Below are 22,908 nucleotides of genomic sequence, written 5' to 3' on the forward strand. Positions count from 1 at the left end.
TATGTATCTATTCACTTATTTTGTAGAATTTCATTAATTTAATGTTACACTGAATGTATACTTTCTGAATACTTAAAAAAAATACAGAAAAAGGTTGATTATTTTAAATAGAGAAATAGACAGATAAAACGGTTGTAAAAGTGCAGCAAATTTTACATTCTATAATATATATATATATATATATATATATATATATATATATATATATATATCTACAGACACGTTTCAATTATAATTGTCTGCAAAAAATACAAGCAGGAATGAGGTGAAGTCAGATAAATGATGTTGATGCTGTTTCTCCATAAAAAACAATCACCTCCTGTTGCATTATGTCAAAAGTGAGATGAAAGTAAGGTAGCCTGCTTCTTCCCATGCACACAAAGCAAGTGATGAACGGCATACTTGGTATCAAACTGCGCCCCCCACTGGCGGCAGTTACCTGGGAGTCTGAAGCCTGCAGCTTGAGTAATGTCCTCGTTACAAAGGCCGTGACAGCAGAAGTGTGGAGAGACTGATGGGGCTTCCCGCCAGCTCTGGCATTGTGCTCTCTGCCTGGCTTTTATTCCAGGGGTGGAAATAATAAATGCAGAGAGTAAACACTTAACACAACTTAAAGTAACAGTTTTCTTTCTCATGGTGCCAGCGATTTCACATGTCAGGAGAAGCCAAAGGTCTCACACAGCCCTCTGATATTGGGCTGAACTTTTGGTCCACGTAAAAAAAAATGAGTATATAGAAGCTCTCAATTAACCTGAATATATATTTTTATTTGTTTTGTCTTGTTTTGGACCAATTAGAAAGTATGGGTGTTTTAGCTATTACATTTTTTTGCAGATTTTCTATCAGAAACTATGCAGTTAAAATTAGTGTGGGTGCTTTTGTTTCACAGAAATAATTTAATAAGATTGTACTGTCCCAGATCCATTTTAGAATGGGTCTTAGTTCTCCTATCTAATGTTCTTCCTTTAAATGTATTCAAATTTCTGTGCTGCCTATTAATGGGATTTGTTTCTATCTTTATCCAAAGTAAAAGTATAAACTGTAAACACGCATTCCCAGTCCTGGGTTTGTGATGTTTTCGTTACACACTACCTCACCAGACAATATAACTAACTGATGTATGAGAGGGATCAAAACAAAGTGCACCCATTTCAGTTTGTCTATGTGGTAACTTTCTCCAGGAGACCAGGCTGAGATCGCCTGAGCCGAGAACCGAACTGCAGAAGATACCTCAAGCAGCACAAAGCTCTATGAGGATGGTAGCCAATTAAACAGTGTCTATCTTTGCTCAATTAAGAAAATTATATGTCCCCCCAAAATATTATTGACTCCTTTCTCGATCTTTCCTATAAGGGCCCGAGTCCTCTCTCAGTACTTTTGCCTTCCCTGTCCAAGTCCTTGCCTTAGGTGAGGTTCTAGATCTAGACCACAATTATGGCAACGCCTTGTCATAACAAGTAGGTTACGCAATTCCTTTGATACAATTGACATTCTATATTATCGTATCCCCTTTGAAAATTGGTTTTCATTAAAGATGGGATTCGCCGAGCTTTCCGACAGCTGTTGTATTCTAATCACAGTAATTTGTGAACAGACAACTGAGCTGAATGACATCAGGTGCCAAAGCTCATGGGATCAATCTGCTTTTCTGTACTGAATTAATTTAAAGTGAACAGCTTTATCTCAAAATGTTAATAAGGCATTTCTTATTGGCTAAAATAATGCCTCCGTTATCGTACTCCGAACGCAGTGATTGATGTACTCCGAGGGGCATTAAATGAAGACATATGTACGAAGTGATTATTTTATAAAAGGGGAAACTTTTTCTAGTATTTTGTGTTTTTGATGGAAGGAAGAAGCCCATCATCCATACACAACGATGGAAGGATGAGTGAATGGATTTGATTTGAATGCGTGTCAGTTTTGTAAGGAAAGTATTACAAAAACAAATTAGGTTATGACTCAGTAAGTCAACAGCTCCAGTTCAGAAGTGGTCCATCTGCAAATTCCCTTGGTATGCCCATAGTCTTGGTGTTGTCACTCTTACGGTTTTCAGTGTGTGGGTGCGTGAGTGGGTAGGGGGGTGTTATGAGTCCGCCGTACATGTATGACTGTGACTTCAGCAGTTGGAGATTCAGATTTATTTCAATCCTAACAAAACAAAAACAAATATTTCTGAGCTGCCGTTTGGGTGCAGCACGTACCATATGGGGCCGCGACGGAAGTGGGCCTGCTGCCTGCCCGCGGCGTCCCCACCGCAGGCGTTTAACTCGCGTGAAGCTCTGGTTTGAAAAACAGCACGGCGCTGGATGGAAATGTCCGACGCGGCAAGGGGGAAAGAGACGAATCCGGGGCCTTGCTCAGGGCCGCGAGCAGAAGGGGCTACCTCCCCCACCCAAAACCTCCCCCCTCCTTGCATCCCCCTGAGAAGAAGCGCCACTCTCTCGGCAGGGTGAATAAGCCCCCGGTTCACAGCTCCTTTGTCAAGCGGCCTCCAGCCCCTGTCCTTGGGAACTGACTGGCGGCAGTTTGCAAGTGTATGTGTTTGGCTGGGAGCCTGCAGCTCCCATTGTCCGGCCCAGGCAGGGGATCTGATAGGGAATCCGGAGCGTGTCATCCCAGAGCGCCGAGGTTTCCAAGCTGCGACATGACGGCCAACGTCTCAGACAATATCCAACACGAACATTCAAGGCTCGGCCTATTCTTCTGCGAGACACTGGAGCTGATTCCACATGCTGTTTTCCAGACCTTATTGCTGTGGCAACAAGGAGCACAGAATATGGATTTCAAAAGGCCCGGACCGAGGGAGCAGCCCAGAGCACTCTGTAAAACTTTCTAAAGACTTCTTAAGCCCGAGGAGAACAACGACATACTGCTGAATCAGTGGGGTTTGGCCGTGGAAGGGGGTGGGGGGAGGCTTAGACCACTCCAACTGAAAGAACTATATCTATATATCTGTATATATACACACACGCGCGCACACACACACACACACACACACACACACGCACAGATTGTGTTTGACAATGTGAAAAGCAAGGTGGTGTTCCTGCTCTTCATTACAGTCCAGCACTCTGGGAATTACCGTGAATTTACAGAATGATTTTCAAGAAATGATCTAAACTGCATTTGAAATCTGCATTCCCTCATTTGCGCAAATCAGAAACTGTTCCTCTTCGTCCATTTAGAAGTAATTTCCTCCATACTCTGTTTTTTTGTTTCCGTTTTGTACTTCAGGATACTCAAAAAAACGTGGTGCACAGGGAGATTACTTTCCCTCTCTGCTGACACCAGGGCTGTGATAAATTACATCTTAACAACAAAACCAGATTCAAATCTCCCACGATCCATTACAGTTTTTCAACATGTTCTTTTTCTTTTTCTTGGAAACACACACACATTAATTTATTTCCCATTTTCTATTATTATTTCATGAAAGAAGAACAGATATCACCAACCACTACCACTTCATTCCCAGGAAAATGACTCTCGTTTGCTAATAATATTCCATGCAGATCTTCTATATGATCAAAGTACACGTCATGTCTGTGGGAGATGAGAAACAGAACGGAGTGTCTTTTTCTTCTCAAAACTGACACAAAACCACTTGTTGCTAACCTTTTGCTCCCATATAAAGATCAGTTTGCTTATGTAAGAAGGCAAATCTCCATTAGGACTCTTATGACTATTCCTTGCTTTGCATATTTAAGGATTTGAATTTGTCTTTTTCTCTCATGTAATGTCATTAATTGTCCCTTCCATTTTTATTGGGAAGTAAACATAAGTACTGTTCATTTGGGTTCATAATTACTCTCAAGAGTAAGTATTATTGAAAGCTTAAGTTTATGAGTTGTTGTGTGCAGATTTTGCATTATACCAGTAGTTATTTCCACAAAAGGAATGTTTTCCTTTACATTTTCTGCTTTTTCTCTTGGTTTTAATTTTTGTGTGTGGATCCTGAAGTAAGTACACTGGATCATAGCTCTATAAGACTATTTATTTATGTATTTAATTATGAATAGCAGAAGTATTTCCAGAGTGGCCTCAATGGCCCAACACAATCCAAGATTTGATTTACACCTGTCCCTGCAGATGACACAAAACATAGACACAGGCCAAATAAACATTGATACAGACTCTTTGGACATTATCAATAAAAAAAAGCTTGTCTGCATATGACGGTCAACGATTGGGAGTGAGCGCATGACAGTCAGCTGAATTTGTAGCAGGCACAGTCTGGCCAAATGACTCATTCACAGAGAGGTTCGCAAGCGCACAGTAGTGCGTGAGATCGAATGTGAACATGACATTGAACAGTGCGGAGTCTCCTCTTCAAAGACAGAGGTGTGCTGACAGGCAAAAATGACTATCGTGGGAAAAACCAAACAAAAAATGCTGTCAAAAAGCGTTTCAGATTTGTTTTCCAATATCAGTTTTCTAATGAGTGTGGAAATTGCAAAACTGTTCTCAATTTGATTCAGCATTGCTAATTTTCATGTTACAATTTTGTCAGCGGAGGGGGATGAAAGAATAATGGAAACATGGTCAAACAATCACACCTCCTACCAAGGACAAAGCCGTGCGTTTTGGACAGCTCCCAAAGAAGGAAACAAAGTCACCATATTTTCACGTTTACAAAATTAAAACCCCAGGGTGAGCAAAGAAGAACATTTGAAATTACAAGGATTAAGAAAATAAATAGATCCTTTAACATAAAATAAAATAAGTTGGAAGTGATGCTTTAGTTTAAAAATTCTGTCCTTTCTCTGCATTTCTGTGTATTTAATAAAAAAATTGATATAATTTTGTTGTATCAACTCTCATTTGCCTTTTCTTTGTTAGTGATATTTCTATGTTTTTACCACATCTTTCAAAATATACCTGAAATTATCCCTTTCAATAATTTTTCAGTAATTTATGTTATGATAATAACATAAAAATATCCCATAGAAAGATTTTCACCCAACACTTAAAATAGTTAAAAAATAACCCCAAAATGTATTAAAAAAGGAAGACACCATCTGACAAAAACTATTTTCAGTATTAGGAATTGCTTTAAAAAGAGACCAATATGATGTGTTTCTGACATAAGGGATTAATGTAATACAATAAGGAAAATCCTCATACATGAGGATGCATATTGAAAATGAGCAAATAAATTAAAGCCACTGAAAATACTATTAATAATCATTCCAGAATCAGTCAGCAGACAATCAGGGTGTGGGGAAAGTTGCTTCAACAACTTGCTTTCCAAAGCTGAGTCACTCCAGGTGATTTCCAAGCTGTAAGTCAATAGGCCCAGGACAAATAAAACTCTCACTTCTTTCCAATAATGACTATTCAGATGGAAATATTGATGACATGACTCACACAAGTTTAACTACCGATATAGATCCAAAAGGATGTTTAAAGTTCAACTTAAGAGATTCTGTTTAAGTCCTTTACTTGTAGATCTCAGAGGAAGATGAAACAGCCATTGATTAGTTTTGAACAATTTGCATCATAGTTTGAAATATTATATGTGGACCTATGTTCCTTTCAATTCTTATTCTTCGGGGGACAAATATTCCCATGTTCTTTCTTTTTTCAAACAAAATGGAGAGCAGCAAGTTTAGAAGAGGAAGCCCCTGAAATCAACTTGGGGTTTCCAAGATAGTTTATATTTATAGTTTCTGAGCAAATGTAAATTGTATCTGAATGTGTGTGAGTGTGTGTGCTTTTTTTCTGGGCACCACACATGAATAAGTCCTGAGAAAATGAGCAAGAGACTGAGCCAGAGACGAAGTCAGGCAGGAAAAAGGCGACCGAGGATGAATTGCCAGGCCCCCGCCTATTTCCCAGCCCCTTGTTGCCACGGCAAATGTCACCGAGTGACCATGGGATCAGTTCACAGCGCAGTGGGGGGACTCAATGTACCGTTATGTGTGACATGATACTCAACAATTCCCATCCGTAGCAACTACATAAGAATGCTGCTCAGCCTACCGTTCAACAAAAATGTATGAAATCGCATTAATAAAAACAAGATTTCGAAGGCTTTGTTGCAAGGAGGCCCTTTAACACAAACGTACCTTGATCAAAGGCTCTTTTACGTGGTATAAATTTTGCAAGGGTGATGTTTTTGTAGTTAAAAGACAGTGGATCTTTAAAGGAGCAGATTAATTGTGTCTTGTTGTATTTTTTGCAAGCAGCGGGCCCTCGGATTCACAGATTATCAGCTAATTTAAGCAGAGAAGAAGGGGAAAAAGTAAACAGGCCAACAAGTTTATACGCAAATTCGCAAGAACAAACGCTTGTCTTTTAAAAAACAAATCGCTAAAACTTCATAGAGAATAAAAAGCTTCATACAGTAGTAGGTGTATAGCCAGGAGAGCATTATGTAAATAAATTCAATAATTTGTTTGATTGCTTGAGGTATTTTTTTCTTTTCTGCATACTAGTTTGATGTGATTAAGTATACAAAGAGTCAGTGTGAAATGAGTCAAAGAATTCCATTGCTGAAGAGACATAAAATATGTAATATCAGTTCCTCTTTTGGTGTCTCTGAAATGGTTTCCTTCTTATGATGTTCACACCTTCTAAGGAAGGCAGTATATGTTATGTTTTATTATGGTACTTGTATAGTACAGACTATAACCCTATAAACACATCCTGGAAGTCTTTGATCAATTACTGTGAACTCTACTGCCAGGCCCGCTGTGTGTACGTTGGGCCTCATCTCTCCAATTTTCATTTGTGTTGATGTATTATTTCCTTCAATTCCACTGAACTTAGAAAATTGGATCTTCCTTCTAGTACATGATTCATGCACACCCCACTGCAGAGTGAAATGATACAAGATATTACGAAATTATTGGGATAACAGACAAATTCCCAAAAGATCACTATGCTAGGCCGCACCCTTGACCTTGAGGACTGCTGTAATGCTTTGATGGATGTCCAGAGCAAAACTCTGCCACTATGTAGTCAGAGAGTCTGTTGTCTCCTCCCTATTTGCAGAGAACAACTTTGGGGGGAAAATAAGAAATAAAAACCTTGGTTGAAGCAGTTTAATCCTATAAATTAGAGCATTCATGGAATGGTGAGTCAGCAAACAACAACAATAGACACAAACTACTCGGTGGGAGCAATGGTGAAGCATCCCTGCAACCAATTACATAAGGATTGTCATTTAAGCCAATGGAGAGCAGACACACGAAGAAACGCATTGAGAACAGCTGGCGTTTTCCTGTTGTTTGGCTACTGCTGGAAACAGAGTATTTGAGAACAATAACATTAGCACGTTCACTTATGAAAGCACACCTATAATGATCATACAAAGCTGACAAAAGGAAGTCGCTCATTAGTGGAGGTGTTATCGTTAACCCCATCCCGTACCCATCTCTCTCCATACCTTCTGGCCTGGCACCGAGTCACTGTTATTGTACCTCGTTTCCTAAGCAGGTCACTTAATTGCTAATTTACTAATCACATAGACTCTGGGCCGTTACATGTGTTTCTTCATTCTAGGTATTTCCTTCTGTTCAGTCGATTTTGGCTGCTTCTGCGCTAATTAAAGGAAAGCGTAACACATTTGCAAAGTGTAGCATCTGGTTCAGTAGACTGGCAACCGAGCGGCCAACAGAACTCGGTCCAGAAATTGTAAAGGCCTATCCGTTTGCTTTCTAGCGCTGTGAATCTGAGACAAAAAAGACAAAGGCTGGCTGCCCTCATTTGTGGATAGACTTTAATTTTGAAACCATGGTGTGATCCTAGCAAGAAAAGCTGTTTTGCATACCTGTGTACATTGTCCGTGGGGAGAGCAGGGGGGTGGGCTGGGGGAGTTGGAAAAGTTGACGTGAAACCTTTGACTGTTTTGTTAGTTTGTGTTCCAGGCATACAGATAAAGTAGATCTTAAGACTGAGGAAAAACTTGCTTTAAAAGCAACCGTCCTGTTAATTAAATGCGCTTTTTCTCCAGCATTATTTTCACTTGGCCATTTTCATGATACATCTGGCGCTTTTTCTTTTTTTCGTATTCATTACATTTTTTTTCATTTTGTGCGGGTGTACTTGGGAAGTAGCTTGTCTAGATTTGTACAAAATCCACTACCTTAGATCATCACCACCACGATGCACAGATTAACGTTTTTCTGTTCCTCTTTGCTGTAGTTTTTATAATCTGGCCTCATTCTTCCATTTGCTATTGCTGCTTTTCCTGTGCTATTAAAAACATTGTAAAGTGCTATCTTACAGGAGAGTAAATGACTAAATTACAAGTACTGTCTGAAAAGATGTGTTTTGAGTAAGGGCCGGAAGGAGGTCAAGGACTCTATGTACTTATTAGGAAATATAGCACCACATTTATTGCAATTATGGATCGAAGGTTTGTTTGATCATTGTCATTTTTGCTAATCTGATAATATACGAATTATCGAACAGAGAGGTGCAGAACTAGTTTGAACAGGTCAAAGGTCGTCCATCTTGGTGCCCAGGAAAAGAGAACCAAGATCCTTTCATCTAAGTTTTATGGTGTGTGGATCTGAACCTGCAACCTCCAGGTCTTTACTGACTGACTCACTTGGGAAGCCAAATAAATATATAATTTGAGTGGCATGTAAACAAAACTGCTTGGTAATTAAGAAAACCCATCCATTTACCCTACTAGTATGGTGCCTGTTACAGTTTAATTCGGACAAACCTATTATCATTACCAGTATTATTATTTGTATTAAAAATAATATTTTCAGTCAGGTGAGAAATGAAAACCATATTCCTTTAATTGTAGAGGTGGTTTAGCTTTCAGATCTACCTTCCCAAGCTTTTTTCTCAAAAATGTATATTTTCAGAAGATATGTGTGTCTATATGGCTATTCTTGTAATTTGGACTCTGTGACGTCCCCTCAATAAAACCTATGAGCTGAGATTCAAGTTTACACTCCAGCCCCAGCCCATGCAGGTAAAATGCTATTGCAATGGGCAACCAAACAAGAACATAAGTGACTAAGTAGGAGACATAGAATTTTTTTTTTTTTTGGTACAAATTAATAGGATTCAAACACGCATAATATTTATCCAGCAGTGCCTTTCACTATAGTTAAACTTCAGTAGTAGTCATAGTTTAAGTATTGCACTTCCCATTTAATTTTAGGTTATACAGGATGCTTATATAAGTTCAGCTGTCTATTGAAACAATAATATATCGAAACCGCTGCATCACTGAGCAAACGTATAAATGGGCCCATGGGGAACCTGCTATCTGACATCATATTGCCCTGTTGAACACTAAGCAGTTTCATGCATCTGTGTCCAGAGTCCATCCATACATCAAGACCACAAACACTAGTCATATCAAGCTGCCTTTTGGTGTGTCATTGTCCTGGGGAACCATGTTCCTGGTTGGCCAGTCATTTCACTAGGCAAACTAATTTAGACAAGCAAATGGACCATAATACATAAGAATGTATCCTTCGTTATTCATTTTTTGGGTCTTAGTGGAAAAGGTATGTATAAGTGTATGACATTTTATTGTCTTTAAACTTGTTATTTGAAATATATTTTGCTCTTCTGGCTTTGAGTCTCCTGGCTTTATGTGAACAGTATATCTACGACTGTAACAATATCAAAATATGATACTGAACACTTTAGAAAATAATGTATAAATCAGATACACTCAAACTGGCAACCTAAAAGCATGCAGCTATCGATTGTTATTTTATTTATATATAATTAATATAACATACTGTATGTGTGTGTGTATATATATTTTATAGAATATATGTTTTGCAATTTCTGAATTGAGCTGAATTAAAGATCACACCTGCGGGGTCTTTCTCCTCTCATGGGGTCAGATCGACTACTGTAGAAAGACCTTCAAGTGCGCATGTATTTGGAGAGTCAAATAAAAAATAAAAGCTCACGAACATGTATATTGCTGTAAGAATACTACTACTAATAATACTAATAATAATAAAAGAAGGCCATACTGCATTAAACTTAAACATACATTACCTATAATCATTTTATTTTAAACTTTTATGAAATTTTGACAATTTTGTACAAGTACATGTCTGGGATTTATAAGACACACCAAGCTTGTATTTTGGGGATTAATTTACAATCATTCCCTTCCTTAGTCAACTGTGTTACCACTTTGAAAACATATTTTTTTAAATACGATTTTCAAAATATCAGGTATAAAAACTTCTGACTATATTATTGTTGTTGTTATCAGACATATTTCCCCCTAGGTGACTAGCTAGTTATTTGCATAAACGAAGGCTATAGCACTTTTTTGTTTTACTCAAAAGAATAACGCATGGATGTTTTTTGTCAAAAAGGCTTTTACTGACACCTTGTGGTTAATGCCTTGTGTTGCTACAGAAACTCACAATCAGATAATTGATAGATTCTTCTTATTTTGAGGTTAATGGCAGAAAATGTGGAGGGTGAAGGTTGAAAAAATACCCGCATGCTGGAATACATGTTCCCCAGTGTTTATTATGCAAGGTTTCGACCTGTATGGTTTTTGTTATGCCTGACAAAGACAATACATGTTGAAATAATACATAACGGTTGAAAAAACGGTTGAAGAAATACCCACACACTGGAATAAATACTCCCCAAGTTATTATTATGCAAAGTTTCGACCTGTATGGTTTTTGTTATGCCTGGCAAAGACCATACAGGTCGAACCTTTGCATAATAAACACTTGGGGAGTATTCAACCGTTACATGTCTCACATTATACTCAGCACCTGGACCAAGCTTATTTGGATGTGCGTAAACTACCTTCTTTCAGAGAAAATGAGGAGGAACATGGACTGGGCGTGGGCATGGGCATTTTAAATCTTGAGACATTCTTTACTAACAGGTTAAGAAAATCTTGAACCAACCGAATCTGCAACGTTATAGTCAGTATCGTATCACACAAATCATAATGATTCCATGAATTCATTTGACATTGTTCAGAGGGTACACATTTTCTCCTTTCTTGTAATATCTGCATGAAATATATACCTCTTATGACTTCATACAACCAAAACAGACTGAATCTCAGCAGGGTCTTACCACCGTAAACATCAAAGAAAACACAAATGATTAAGAGTATTAACCAACAAGATCCTCAGGGCAGTGTTGTGCTAATGATCAACCAAAAACTGGCCCACAGTCACGAACAACTCAGCCCTTCCCCGTGACATGTTCTGAAAGTAGCCCTAAAGATGTTGTCAGCCTGCCATAATTGGAGAGGCGACGCCCCTAGGTTTGACTTATTTTCGAAATGGAATAAAAAACGAAATTGGAAATGAAGCCTACCCGTCCCCACAAAGTTCAGACAAGCCCACGTATCTGAAAGTGCAACTTTCAAAATGTAAATAACCCACTGGAGATATCGTGTGCACCATTTGCAAACCCTTGAATAATTCAGTGCCAAGCGGGGAGCGAGGGCACAAACTGGCATATGCGCAGATCCCTGGGGGAATAACAAAACTTCTGGCAAGCATGTTGTAAAGCAGGCTTAAAGACCATGCGGTGGCAGTGGGCCAGCATTAAAGGAGAAGTTGATCCCCCATCTGCGATTTTTCCCTGTCATTGCCTTGCTTACCTGTTGCATTTACTGCGGTGTAGGTTAGAGCAGATTATTGTGTTTCCTTCTGCCTCCACGTTTCTCTGCCATGGCAATGAGCTTTTTTGGCTAAAGTTTACCCCAAATCGGTTCAGTTAGAGACTTTGTAAGTTTGACATGTGACTGTTGTCCATAGTGACACAATCTCTTTTTTGGAGTATTGACACTGTATAGATTATGTCTCAGATCTTAATCAAGTTACTTTCGAGTTCTGTTCTAATTGAGTTAGCTAGATCTTGGGTAGAAGACATCCTTCCGTGGTCCTCTTCCCTCTGAAGTTGGGCCTTTAAATTGACAGCAGTACATCATACATACATACATACATCTTCATGGCAAGGATGGGCAAGTGGAGTGGGCTGACCGTCCAGTTTGGGATTACAGTGTTATCAGTACCCTCAACCCCCCAAGACAAAATACCAGAGAAAAGGGCAAAGCAGGTGTATAAGACCGATATCTCACTCCAGATAATTGAGATCAGTGCGAGATAGACTTACATTCTTTATGCAAATAACATTTTTGCGATGTACCACCATTCCATCTGTTTCTCTTCCAGAAACGAACAAACAGAATTATATATTCTTTTTACCGTTTGCCAGGACATAAAACCCATCAAAACAAAAGAATCATGTCGCTAATGAAGGTTAGTAATTTAACTAACATTCCTCGTCTGTCGGAAATCGCTTGGGCAGTAGATAAAATGCCCTATTTCATATGGGCAGCTCAATTAAGATATGATAGATATGATAGACACTTTTTTTACAGTTTTGTTTAAATAAAAACACTTTTAGAGTCTTAGGGCCGGATTAAATCAAAACTTTGACCCACCCGCTAATTGCAAACTACAAACCTATACACCATAGTGGTTACATTTCTGATTAGAAGAAAGTGGCATCGAACTAAAAATGAAGCCATGTGCTTCCTTCGGCTGTCCTTGACAGTGATACATTGATTACAAAATGCAACATCAGTTTTTCACCTTGGGATTCCTGAGAGAATTCAATTTTGTAGCAATGCATTTGCTCAGAAGAGACTAATTCTATTTTCTTACCCGGGTCAAGTCAGGTGAGTATGTTGTCATGCACTTTGCATTTATTGTAGCAGAACACCCTGCCTGCATTGTGGTTCAGTGCCAGCTGCATTATCCAAAAGCAGCCACCTACTAGATGAACACAATAAGTCATATTTCCATATCTTTATGAATTCAAGATACATACAGTGATCATAAGATTAAAACCCACTGAGGTAGAGATGATGAGGGTGGGAAGAACCGACTGATTTACAGTGATCTTGTCTGTTTTGGAAGCAGAATTCACTTGCTTTAGCCAGAATCTGGATTGCATCTCAGAGGACATGGATACTGGATGTAATGGGTTTCTTTTGAAAAATTTCCCATGAGGCTCCTAAGCTGCACTAAAATGTGTCCAGCCCCGAGTAACACTTCTCACTGAACTGCCCACCCTAAAGTTAGACCTTCAAGATAATCATTAACCACAGCCTTTTGGAATGCAATCATACTTGAATTTGCTGCCCTCAAATATGCAAAATTAAATAAGTATTATTAAACAAAAAGCATCTTCTAGTCTAAAGCAATACAGGATATTGCATTAAAAACAGGTTGACAGATATGAACATAGGCATGAATACAGATAAAAGATAAATCCTGATGCTTTAACATGAAACTATATCGACCTCCGGTGGAAGATTGGAAATCAATATTCAGTTACAGTCCAAGCTTAACTGACTTAACAGTGAATTCAAAGTAAAATATTTACCTGGAGAATGGGGACTATCAGGTCTGCCCTGAGTTGGACCTCAAGGTTGTGGAAGTGGTATACCGGTTTATTGATGCCTGGAAATGTCTAGGAAATTCTATCTTTAGTACAGGCAAATAAACAAAGACTGGTGTGAGAAGGGAGAGACAAATACATGTGAGTGCAATCTACAAGTCAATAGAATGATGTTGAAATGCAGATTCCCGAGGGAAAACAGACACAAAACAAAGCCCAGAAATGAAGTAATGTGCTTTCTTAGCACTGATTTCGTTAATCAATCCTGTGCTGGTCCTGCCAAACAAAATATGCAGTGGCTTATTGATGGTGGATTTTGTTAGCATAAGAATGTAACATTTCCTATTTTTATTCCATTCACAAACATTTTATTAATCAATGTGTGAATTCTGAAAAAGAAAGAAAAAGGTCTTTCATAGGACACATTTTGGGAGCAGAACAACAATAGGCAAATTATCATCTACAGAAGGACAGTAGATTCGTTCTTTAAATGAAAAGGAAATAATTCAATAATAATAACTTTTCAGGAGAACTGATTCTGCTTCCAATGCATTTACCATTCATTGAAACGGATTCCAGGCCAAGGCTTGCCGACTGAAACCCCAGCTATGTTATGAGGAACAGGTGTCCTAAACCCTCCACAAGCAGACCTCTGTGCAAACCCCAAAAGTGGAGGAACAGCTGCATTGTATCCAGTCAAAGCTATCATTGTTTTGAGTAGAGAAAGGTTACAATTGAAGCTTCCTGCAGTCCCACTTGGGCTATGTTGAGATAAGGGAAAGGAAAAACGCCTTTCCAGACACTGGGAGTCCAAACCGTGTAGGCCTTCAAGCTCGATTTTCTTGTGAGTACGGAAGGATGGATGATAGTGATGTTGGCTTCATCACAATAGGGTGCTGCCTTTTCCCTCCCCAGTACGATGTCTTCCGTGTTCCCTGCAATCGTAACGGTCAGCTTCACAAGGCCCTGGATGGCGAAGTAATCAACTGGAAAAGCCTTGTCCACCACGGAATCACACTTTACCAGTGTCAACTGGTGCACCTTAGAGTTATTGAGCAGGAGAGCGACGTTGAGTGGGGAGGTGTACCAGACACTGATGTCAGTGCCGTGGACCAGGTTGGGGCCATCGGGGCAGTGGAGGGCAGAGAACGGGTGATCGCTGCAGTCGCATTTGCTGGAGTTCAGCAAGCCACACACTGGCTGGTCCCGGAGGCACGTGCAGGTGTAGAGGCTGAAATCGGTCACGTAGGCCAGCTTGAACTCGCTCCGCAGGAATCCCGGCGCAACCATCCAGACCAGACACGACAAGACCGCCTTTCTGATCGTAACAGGAAGGCGCATGGCGGCACTGTGTTCCAGAACTCTGGTGCGAAGCTAAGAAAAGAAATGCGCTGGATGTCTCCTCATCTGGACAAGCAGCAAAAGGAAAATCTCTTTCTTTAGTTAGACAACAGGACTGCGTTTCCTCTTGCTTTAAATAACAGTCACAACAGTTGAATAGTGTGGGAGAGGGAGCTACTGCTTTTAAAATGCAGTCAAATGGAAAACAGAGAAACAACCATTAAGGAAAAACTTTTCAGCCTTTGACAAGTTTTCTCCTGTTTGTACTTGCCTTGAGTCCAGTCCCAGCAGAAAGAACAGTTTGTTTGTACCAGCTGGGAAGGAGGATCTTGGCACTTCAGCTTGGTTTATTCAGAACCTTCTGCTCTAGTCTGTAAACAAAAAAACAAAATTATATTTGTTACCAAAAGATCCATACACTGTCTTGCAGCTAACCCCCTCCGTTCCCCATTAGATGCTCTTGTTTTGATCTCTCACTCCATAGTTGTGTCTTACTTTTATTCATTCCACACCGTAAGGGTGATCCTTCTGTTCCGTCTGCTGTGCCATCACTTTCCCACAGTTTAATCCACACGAGCTTCGGAAAAAGGGCTGCTGGAAGTGAAGTTTCCTTCCTCTGCTGATGTGTTTTTTCAGCAGCTTTGCAGTCCGCTATGGGCAGACAGTGGGGAGGTGACGCGCCTCTCTGCAATCTTTTTTCCTTTTTTTTTTTTTTTCCATCTCCAAACAGATTCGTGCATAGAAGGGACCAGCTGTTCCAAATTTAGTGTGATGTGAGCTGCTTTTCGGTGTTTTTAGGGACATGTGCAGTGGCTTTTTGGAAACCTCCTTCTGACAGCCTGCTTTCTCACCGACCACAGCTGGGCAGACATTGGCTCCCCCCCCACCCCCTGCCTTCCCCGTTTTGTGTGCTGGCGAACACTGCAGAGCAATGAGCTCAGGCCCTGAAGGGTGTGCCCAGTGGAAAACTGAGCTGGATACAAGTTGACTGTTTGCCATTCAAGCTGGCAAAATAGCACAATGTGGGCAATGGATTTCAATTGGATTTTTAATCAGGTCTTCTTATCCTTAAGCCCACTGCTGTTATGTGCAATGAAGATTATTTGGATTGTATTTCTCTTTTTTGTGTAATCAAATATTTATTTAAAAGGAGGAACAAACAAAGTAACAAGACAAAAGAAACAGATCAAAAACATCCCCTAGGATCCAAGAATGTATTTCACCCAGTGTCAAGTAAGTCTATATAATGGTGACAGAATTGGCATAGGGGAGATGAAGAGAACATACACGTGTTCTCTGAAATGTGCACTGACCGCCCATCTGCTTCTATAACACATGGGACAAGCATCGTGTTAACAACAGACCTGGAACACTGCAGGCTGCTGCAAATCTCACTGAACAAAATCACAGATTCCCAGGTACCCAGCAACCCACAGGCTGCGCTCATGTGCACAACGCCATGGAGAGTTAATTGACTTTGAACATCACCCAACCCAACCCTGGGCATCTTTGGACCATTGTGCACCATTCCGTGGGGAATCTTGGCCACAGTCGAATATGACAGTCTAGATTCAATCGGTGATATCTGGGCTGGAAGACCCAACCTGCGCTAGGAGCAAAGGCTTTTATCAGTTCAACCATTCACAGGAAATTTATATTGTAAGTAGTGACATCAACATTTGTTCCAAGTTTGTTTTGTTACAATCTATCTGTGCAGATATAAGAGTCAAGGTTCCATCATCAGTCAAATGAAAAGCACAATGTGTTTATTTCTCAACTGGCTTGAACTTTATTACAAATGTAACCCAAATGCGTCATGGCTGGGCATGTCTCATATTGTTCTGGCCCAGGAGCTTTTTTTTACATGAATGACAAAATTCTTTATTCAAAGAAGTAATTATATATGTGTGTGTGTATTTAAAAGCATAAGTCTAAACTCGAGTCAGAAAACCCCTTCTATGAAATTAAATACGTCTTTGCACACGTGGAATTCATCCACTAATTGTACAAAATGATTAACACCTGCTTTCTTACATTTATAGCAGGTTATAGCCCCTGTAATAGAGAGCTCTTATAAAAACCCTCTCTCTATGTGCACCAAAGGCACAAATATCAGTAGCTCAAACAGGTGAACTCTGTGCATAACCTCTAAAGATAAATATTTGTCAAGTTCATTGCCATTGCTTTTTCTGACGTGCTGTCTGGTTTTTGTGAGCTGGGGTCGGCAGAAACATTCACCCTGCATCTCAGACATGTTATGAATTAAATCATTGAGAGGCTGCCAAACTCTGTCGTAGACACTGGCCTCAGCAGCTTGCTATGCGGACCAGGCCAAGCAAAGCACCAGAAGGCTCTAATGTACAGCTGCTACCAATGTGCAGAAAATGGTCGCTCTGACTAATGGATGTCAGTACCGATGAGCTAAAGCAGAAACAATGGAACATTGACCAGATATAAAACAAGAACATTTTAGATTGAGAATAATCGTACACGAGGAAGAAAAATAATTTGGTTTTTTTTTATATGATTTGTGTAACTCTGCACTGATGTTTCAAAAACATCTGGACTTCAGTGATACTGCAGGAAAAATGTTGGACAATCCAAAATATAATTATAATTATGAGACATCCTGTCTCATAAAAACTTATATAATATGATGTAATGTATTTTAATGTAATATAATTATTTATTCACAAAAAGTTAATTCAAGATACACATCTAGACAGAGGATCTTTGGTAAATAGTTCTGAAAACAATTGAAGTTCACACTGTTTCCAAAAGGCTGCTAGTCAGATTTCAGTAACACTCCCATACATTTTATTTTTAAATAATACACACATAATATATACTATATAAAACAATATGTAATTCATTATCAGCAACTGTAGCTTTGTACAGTGCCTTGTGAAAGTATTCACCCCCCTTGGCATTTTTCCTATTTTGTTACCTTACAACATGGAATTAAAATAGATTTTTTTGGGGTTTGTATCATTTGATTTTTACAACATGCCTACCACTTTGAAGATGCAAAATATTTTTTATTGTGAAACAAACAAGAATAAGACAAAACAAAACTGAAAACTTGAGCGTGCATAACTATTCACCCCTCCAAAGTCAATACTTACAACAATTACAGCTAAAGTCTCTTGGGGTACGTCTCTATAAGCTTGGCACATCTAGCCACTGGGATTTTTGCACATTCTTCAAGGCAGAACTGCTCCAGCTCCTTCAAGTTGGATGGGTTCCGCTGGTGTACAGCAATCTTTAAGTCATACCACAGATTCTCAATTGGATTGAGGTCTGGGCTTTGACTAGGCCATTCCGAGACATTTAAATGTTTCCCCTTAAACCACTTGAGTGTTGCTTTAACAGTATGCTTAGGGTCATTGTCCTGCTGGAAGGTGAACCTCTGTCCCAATCTCAAATCTCTGAAAGTCTGAAGGTTTCCCTCAAGAATTTCCCTGTATTTAGCGCCATCCAATCATTCCTTCAATTCTGACCAGTTTCCCAGTCCCTGCCGATGAAAAACATCCCCACAGCATGATGCTGGGTGGTGTTCTCAGGGTGATGAGAGGTGTTGGGTTTGCGCCAGACATAGTGTTTTCCTTGATGGCCATAAAGCTCAATTTTAGTCTCATCCGACCAGAGTACCTTCTTCCACATGTTTGGGGAGTGCCTTTTGGTGAACAGCAAATGTGTTTGCTTATTTGTTTCTTTAAACAATGGCTTTTTTCTGGCCACTCTTCCGTAAAGCCCAGCTCTGTGGAGTGTACGGCTTAAAGTGGTCCTATGGACAAATACTCCAATCTCCGCTGTGGAGCTTTGCAGCTCCTTCAGGCTTATCTTTGGTCTCTTTGTTGCTTCTCTGATTAATGCCCTCCTTGCCTGATCTGTGAGTTTTGGTGGGCGGCCCTCTCTTGGCACGTTTGTTGTGGTGCCATATTCTTTCCATTTTTTAATTATGGATTTAATGGTGCTCCATGGGATGTTCAAAGTTTCTGATATTTTTTTATAACCCAACCCATATCTGTGCTTCTCTGCAACTTTGTCCCTGACCTGTTTGGAGAGCTGCTTGATCTTCATGGTGCTTTTTGATCTTCATGGTGCTGCTTGATCTTCATGGTGCCACTTGCTTGATCTTCATGGTGCCACTTGCTTGATCTTCATGGTGCCACTTGCTCAGTGGTGTTGCAGACTCTGGGGCCTTTCAGAACAGGTGTATATATACTGAGATCATGTGACAGATCATGTGACACTTAGATTGCACACAGGTGTACTTTATTTAACTAATTATGAGACCACTTTTCAATTTTTTATTTTTTAGAATTTTTTAAAACAAGTATATTTTTTCATTTCACTTAACCAATTTGGACCATTTTGTGTATGTCCATTACATGAAATCCAAATAATTTAAGTTACAGGTTGTAATGCAACAAAATAGGAAAAATGCCAATGGGGGTGAATATTTTCTCAAGGCACTGTATGTGTTTTAATTATAAAGGCGACACCTACTTTTCCATTTTAGAGAATTATAAAACTTAATTGTGTGGAATTGACGTTGCAATCAATGTTTTGGTTTAATCCCAATGGATATTTGTAGTTCTTTTCTTAGTTCATTATTAATATGCTTGTTATTATTATTGTATTGAAAATAGATGTGTTTTTTTTAATTAAACTGTAATGTATTAAGCTCAGCTAGTTTCAATTCAGAGTGCATTTAATCAGTATCTCAAAATAAGAAGTTTTTAAAGATATTTTACTATTTGAGAATTATCGTCTATAACCCAGCAAAAACATCATGGCTCACTGAATTTAAGTTTTCTCATGCTCATCAAGTTAATCACATTTAATCACCCGCTACAGGTAGAAATATTAATTTTACTGGAAACATAACTTCACTTGTAATACATATTAAATTAAATTAAAGTTGAATGATGTTTCCAGTAAATTTAAATACAGTATATTGGATCAGGAATGTATTATATTTATTCAAGATGTATGCTATTTTTCTATAAGCGTAATATATATATTTTAGTTTTTTTGAGGTGGCTATGCCAGATCTTCAAATAAGTAAAAGGAGAGTCATTTGAGGCTCACCACAAAGGGTGACTCCCTTCGGGTTGGCAGAGCCAGCGTTCAAAGCCTGGTAGAGCTTCTGTCTTCTGAAAATATATAAGTTGTGTTATGTTTCAGTAGCAGTGTAAGGTTGATATACCAAATCACAGGTCAGTGCTTAGTGACTCACTGGTGTAAAAGATAGCACATCATCAATTAAAATCCTGGTGCAGCATCTGTTTCTGCAAATCTGATCATAGTTTCTGCTGTTTTAGTGCCAGAGTAGGCAGTGTGAGGTTCATATACAAGATATTCAAGCAAGTAACCAAAGAATGTAGTCCTTTGTGGCTCACTGCATTTTCTGGGCTGAAACGTAGCAGGACTTTGTTTTTTTTTTAACCATAAATCTGTTGTTAGCACTGTGTTTTGGTGCCAGAGGGGACACTTTGAGGTGATTGTACCAGATCTTCAAAAGCTATAAGATCACCAGCAAGCTCCTGACCCTGGATTTGAGCCTAGGTCCTGCTAGCCTCTAGACCAGTGGTTCCCAAACCGGTCCTGGGAGACCCCCTACCCTGCTGGTTTTTGTTCCAACCGAGCTCTCAATTACTTTATTGAACCCTTAATTGAACTAATAATTTCATAAATCAGAGACTTTTAATTATTTTAAACAGTAGGGGTTTTAAGTTAAGTATAGAATTATATTAAAAAACATATTGAAGAAACAACTATTTTCTTACACAATTTAAAAAGTAAAATCTAAGCAGATTGTTACTTCAATTAAGGTTCAATTAATTAATTGAGAGCTTGGTTGGAACAAAAACCAGCAGGGTAGGGGGTCCCCCAAGACCGGTTTGGGAACCACTGCTCTAGACCAACACTCCATATGCAGTCAGCCACAAAGGATTTCCCTTTTAAATGATCAAATATCTGGTGTATCAATCTCACACTGCTCCACTGACCCTAAAAAAAAGTAATAGTGCATGAGCAAGAGATTTTCAGAAGACAGGTGCTGCACCAGGACTTGAACCCAGGTCCTGGTCCATGCCTTGCAATGAGCCACACTTACATTGGCTCTCAATAGTATATTCACCCCCCTTGGACTTTTCCACATTTCAATGGATTTAATCAGGAGGTTTTGCCACTGATCAACACAGAAAATGTCCATAATGTCAAAGTGAAAAATATAATCTGCAAATTGTTCTAAATTAATTACAAATACAAAACATAACTGAATGCATAAGTAATCACCCCCTTTGCTATGACACCCCTGATTGAGCTGTGGTGAAACTGATTGTCTTTAGAAGTCACATAATGAGTTGAATGGAGTCCACCGTTGTGCAATTGAGGTGTGTCACATGATTTCAGGTTAAATACACCTGTCTCTGGGAGGTCCCACAGTTGGTTAGTACAATTCCTAAAAAAAAAACTACATCATGAAAATAAAGGAACATTCAAAGCAAATCCGGAATAAGGTTCTTCAAAAGCACCAATCGGCAGTAGGATATAAGAACATTTCCAAGGCATTGAATATCCCCCGGAGCACAGTGAAGTCCATTATTAAGAATGGAGAGAATATGGCACAACGGTGAATCTGCCTAGCAGGGCCGGCGCTACCTATAGGCAGAGTAGGCAATTGCCTAGGGCCTCGGGCTTGGAGCGGGGCCTCTATAACCGTATCATCCCTATACGCGAGTCCAGGGTCGCAAACTCTGGGGCGCGCCCCCCCACACACACCCTTTATGGGAGGCGCGGGGAAAGAGCTTAACAGGTTAAAAGTCAAGACGAGACACAAGAAATCCCCGAGGGCATCTAACAACTGTTGATTGCCGCCCCGCTAAAATCGCACTTTATAAACTGATCTCTTTTTCTACACTTACACACATTAAAGACAAACTGTACTGTCGCGATTCAAAGGAGTGGAAATTGGGTCTCGGTTATTGGATTCTTCCATACCCAGTCCTGGCCAATCAGAATAGAGGATTGTCAGGCAGCAGCGTCTGTGAAGCCGCTGATTGGTAGTTTCAGACCAAAATACACAGCAGTTTATATGAGGTGACAATTACGGTAAAATAAATACATAATAATAACTAGCAGCTCCAAAATGTCATCCAGTGGAAACGAGCTCGCCACGACTCTGCTGCAATATTTTGGAAACGCATTAACAAAAAACACATTAAATGCGAAATAATAATAATAATAATAATAATAATAATAATAATAATAATAATAATGTAATGTGACAATTTTTGCAATTGCAAGAAGTTCTGAAATTTATTTTAAAATACTCATCTAACACAACAACTTTATTACATAAATTCGGATTCAAGTTCCAGTGAAAACAAAATATATAGCAATAGCTGGCTGTGTGCGTTTTAATATTAGTTTGTTTGTTGCACCTCTTTCCTTTTCTGTCATTGCTAGATTCGCAGAAGGGTATTTGGCTTTTAGGTGGGTTAACTGTTAACATAGCAGCTGTAGATTTGTGGTATATTAATTGCACTGCACATATTATATACTTCACAGTGTTTTAATTTACTTCGTCAAAGTATTTCCACGCAGAAGTTCTCTGACAGGAAGCGTTCTTGTAACGCAGCAGATCTGCAGAATTGCACCGATCCCATTGGCGGAGTCGCGCAGATCTGTTATTGTCAGCCAATCACAGACAAGAAATAACAAATCCCACCCTCCCGTCAATCTTCATTACAGCTACATAGAGAGCCAATCAACCGTACAGGCTTTAAAATAAAATCAATATTATTATTATTATTATTATTATTATTATTATTATTATTATTTCAACTATCAAATGTTAGATTCACTTGTCGATAGTGGCCATCTTTAACAAATAGTTGAATTTTTGAATATTCTGTCTCATCCTATATATTAAATAACTAGGGGGCGCGAGCTGTGAACCAAATGTTTTTGGGGGGCATTACCCAGAAAGTTTGGGAACCACTGCGCTAGTCCACCAATCAAGACGGGGGCCTCCAACATAAATTTTGCCTAGGGCCTCCAAATGTCTAGAACCGGCCCTGCTGCCTAGATCAGGCCGTCCTCAAAAACTGAGTATCCGGGTGAGAAGGGCACTAGTCAGCAAGACCACCAAGAGGCCTGTGG

General features: G+C 39.4%; 1 protein-coding gene across 1 annotated transcript; it reads right to left on the bottom strand.

Annotated features, from left to right (window-relative positions):
* Window positions 1-10,059: 10,059 nt before the first annotated feature.
* Window positions 10,060-15,602, bottom strand: LOC136719140 (uncharacterized). Its single transcript, XM_066696984.1, has 2 exons — window positions 15,229-15,602; window positions 10,060-15,104 (listed from the first exon to the last, which is right to left on the bottom strand). Exon 2 carries the CDS (start codon window positions 14,731-14,733, stop codon window positions 14,098-14,100), a length of 636 nt encoding a protein of 211 aa, XP_066553081.1. The 5' UTR covers window positions 14,734-15,104; window positions 15,229-15,602; the 3' UTR covers window positions 10,060-14,097.
* Window positions 15,603-22,908: the final 7,306 nt, after the last annotated feature.

The sequence above is a fragment of the Amia ocellicauda genome, chromosome 23, assembly GCF_036373705.1.
Source record: "Amia ocellicauda isolate fAmiCal2 chromosome 23, fAmiCal2.hap1, whole genome shotgun sequence".
In the NCBI taxonomy this organism is placed as follows: Eukaryota; Metazoa; Chordata; class Actinopteri; order Amiiformes; family Amiidae; genus Amia; species Amia ocellicauda.

Bases quoted from the DNA above. Each gene is read 5' to 3' on its own strand.
- LOC136719140 (XM_066696984.1), bottom strand. From the start codon at position 14,733: ATGCGCCTTCCTGTTACGATCAGAAAGGCGGTCTTGTCGTGTCTGGTC.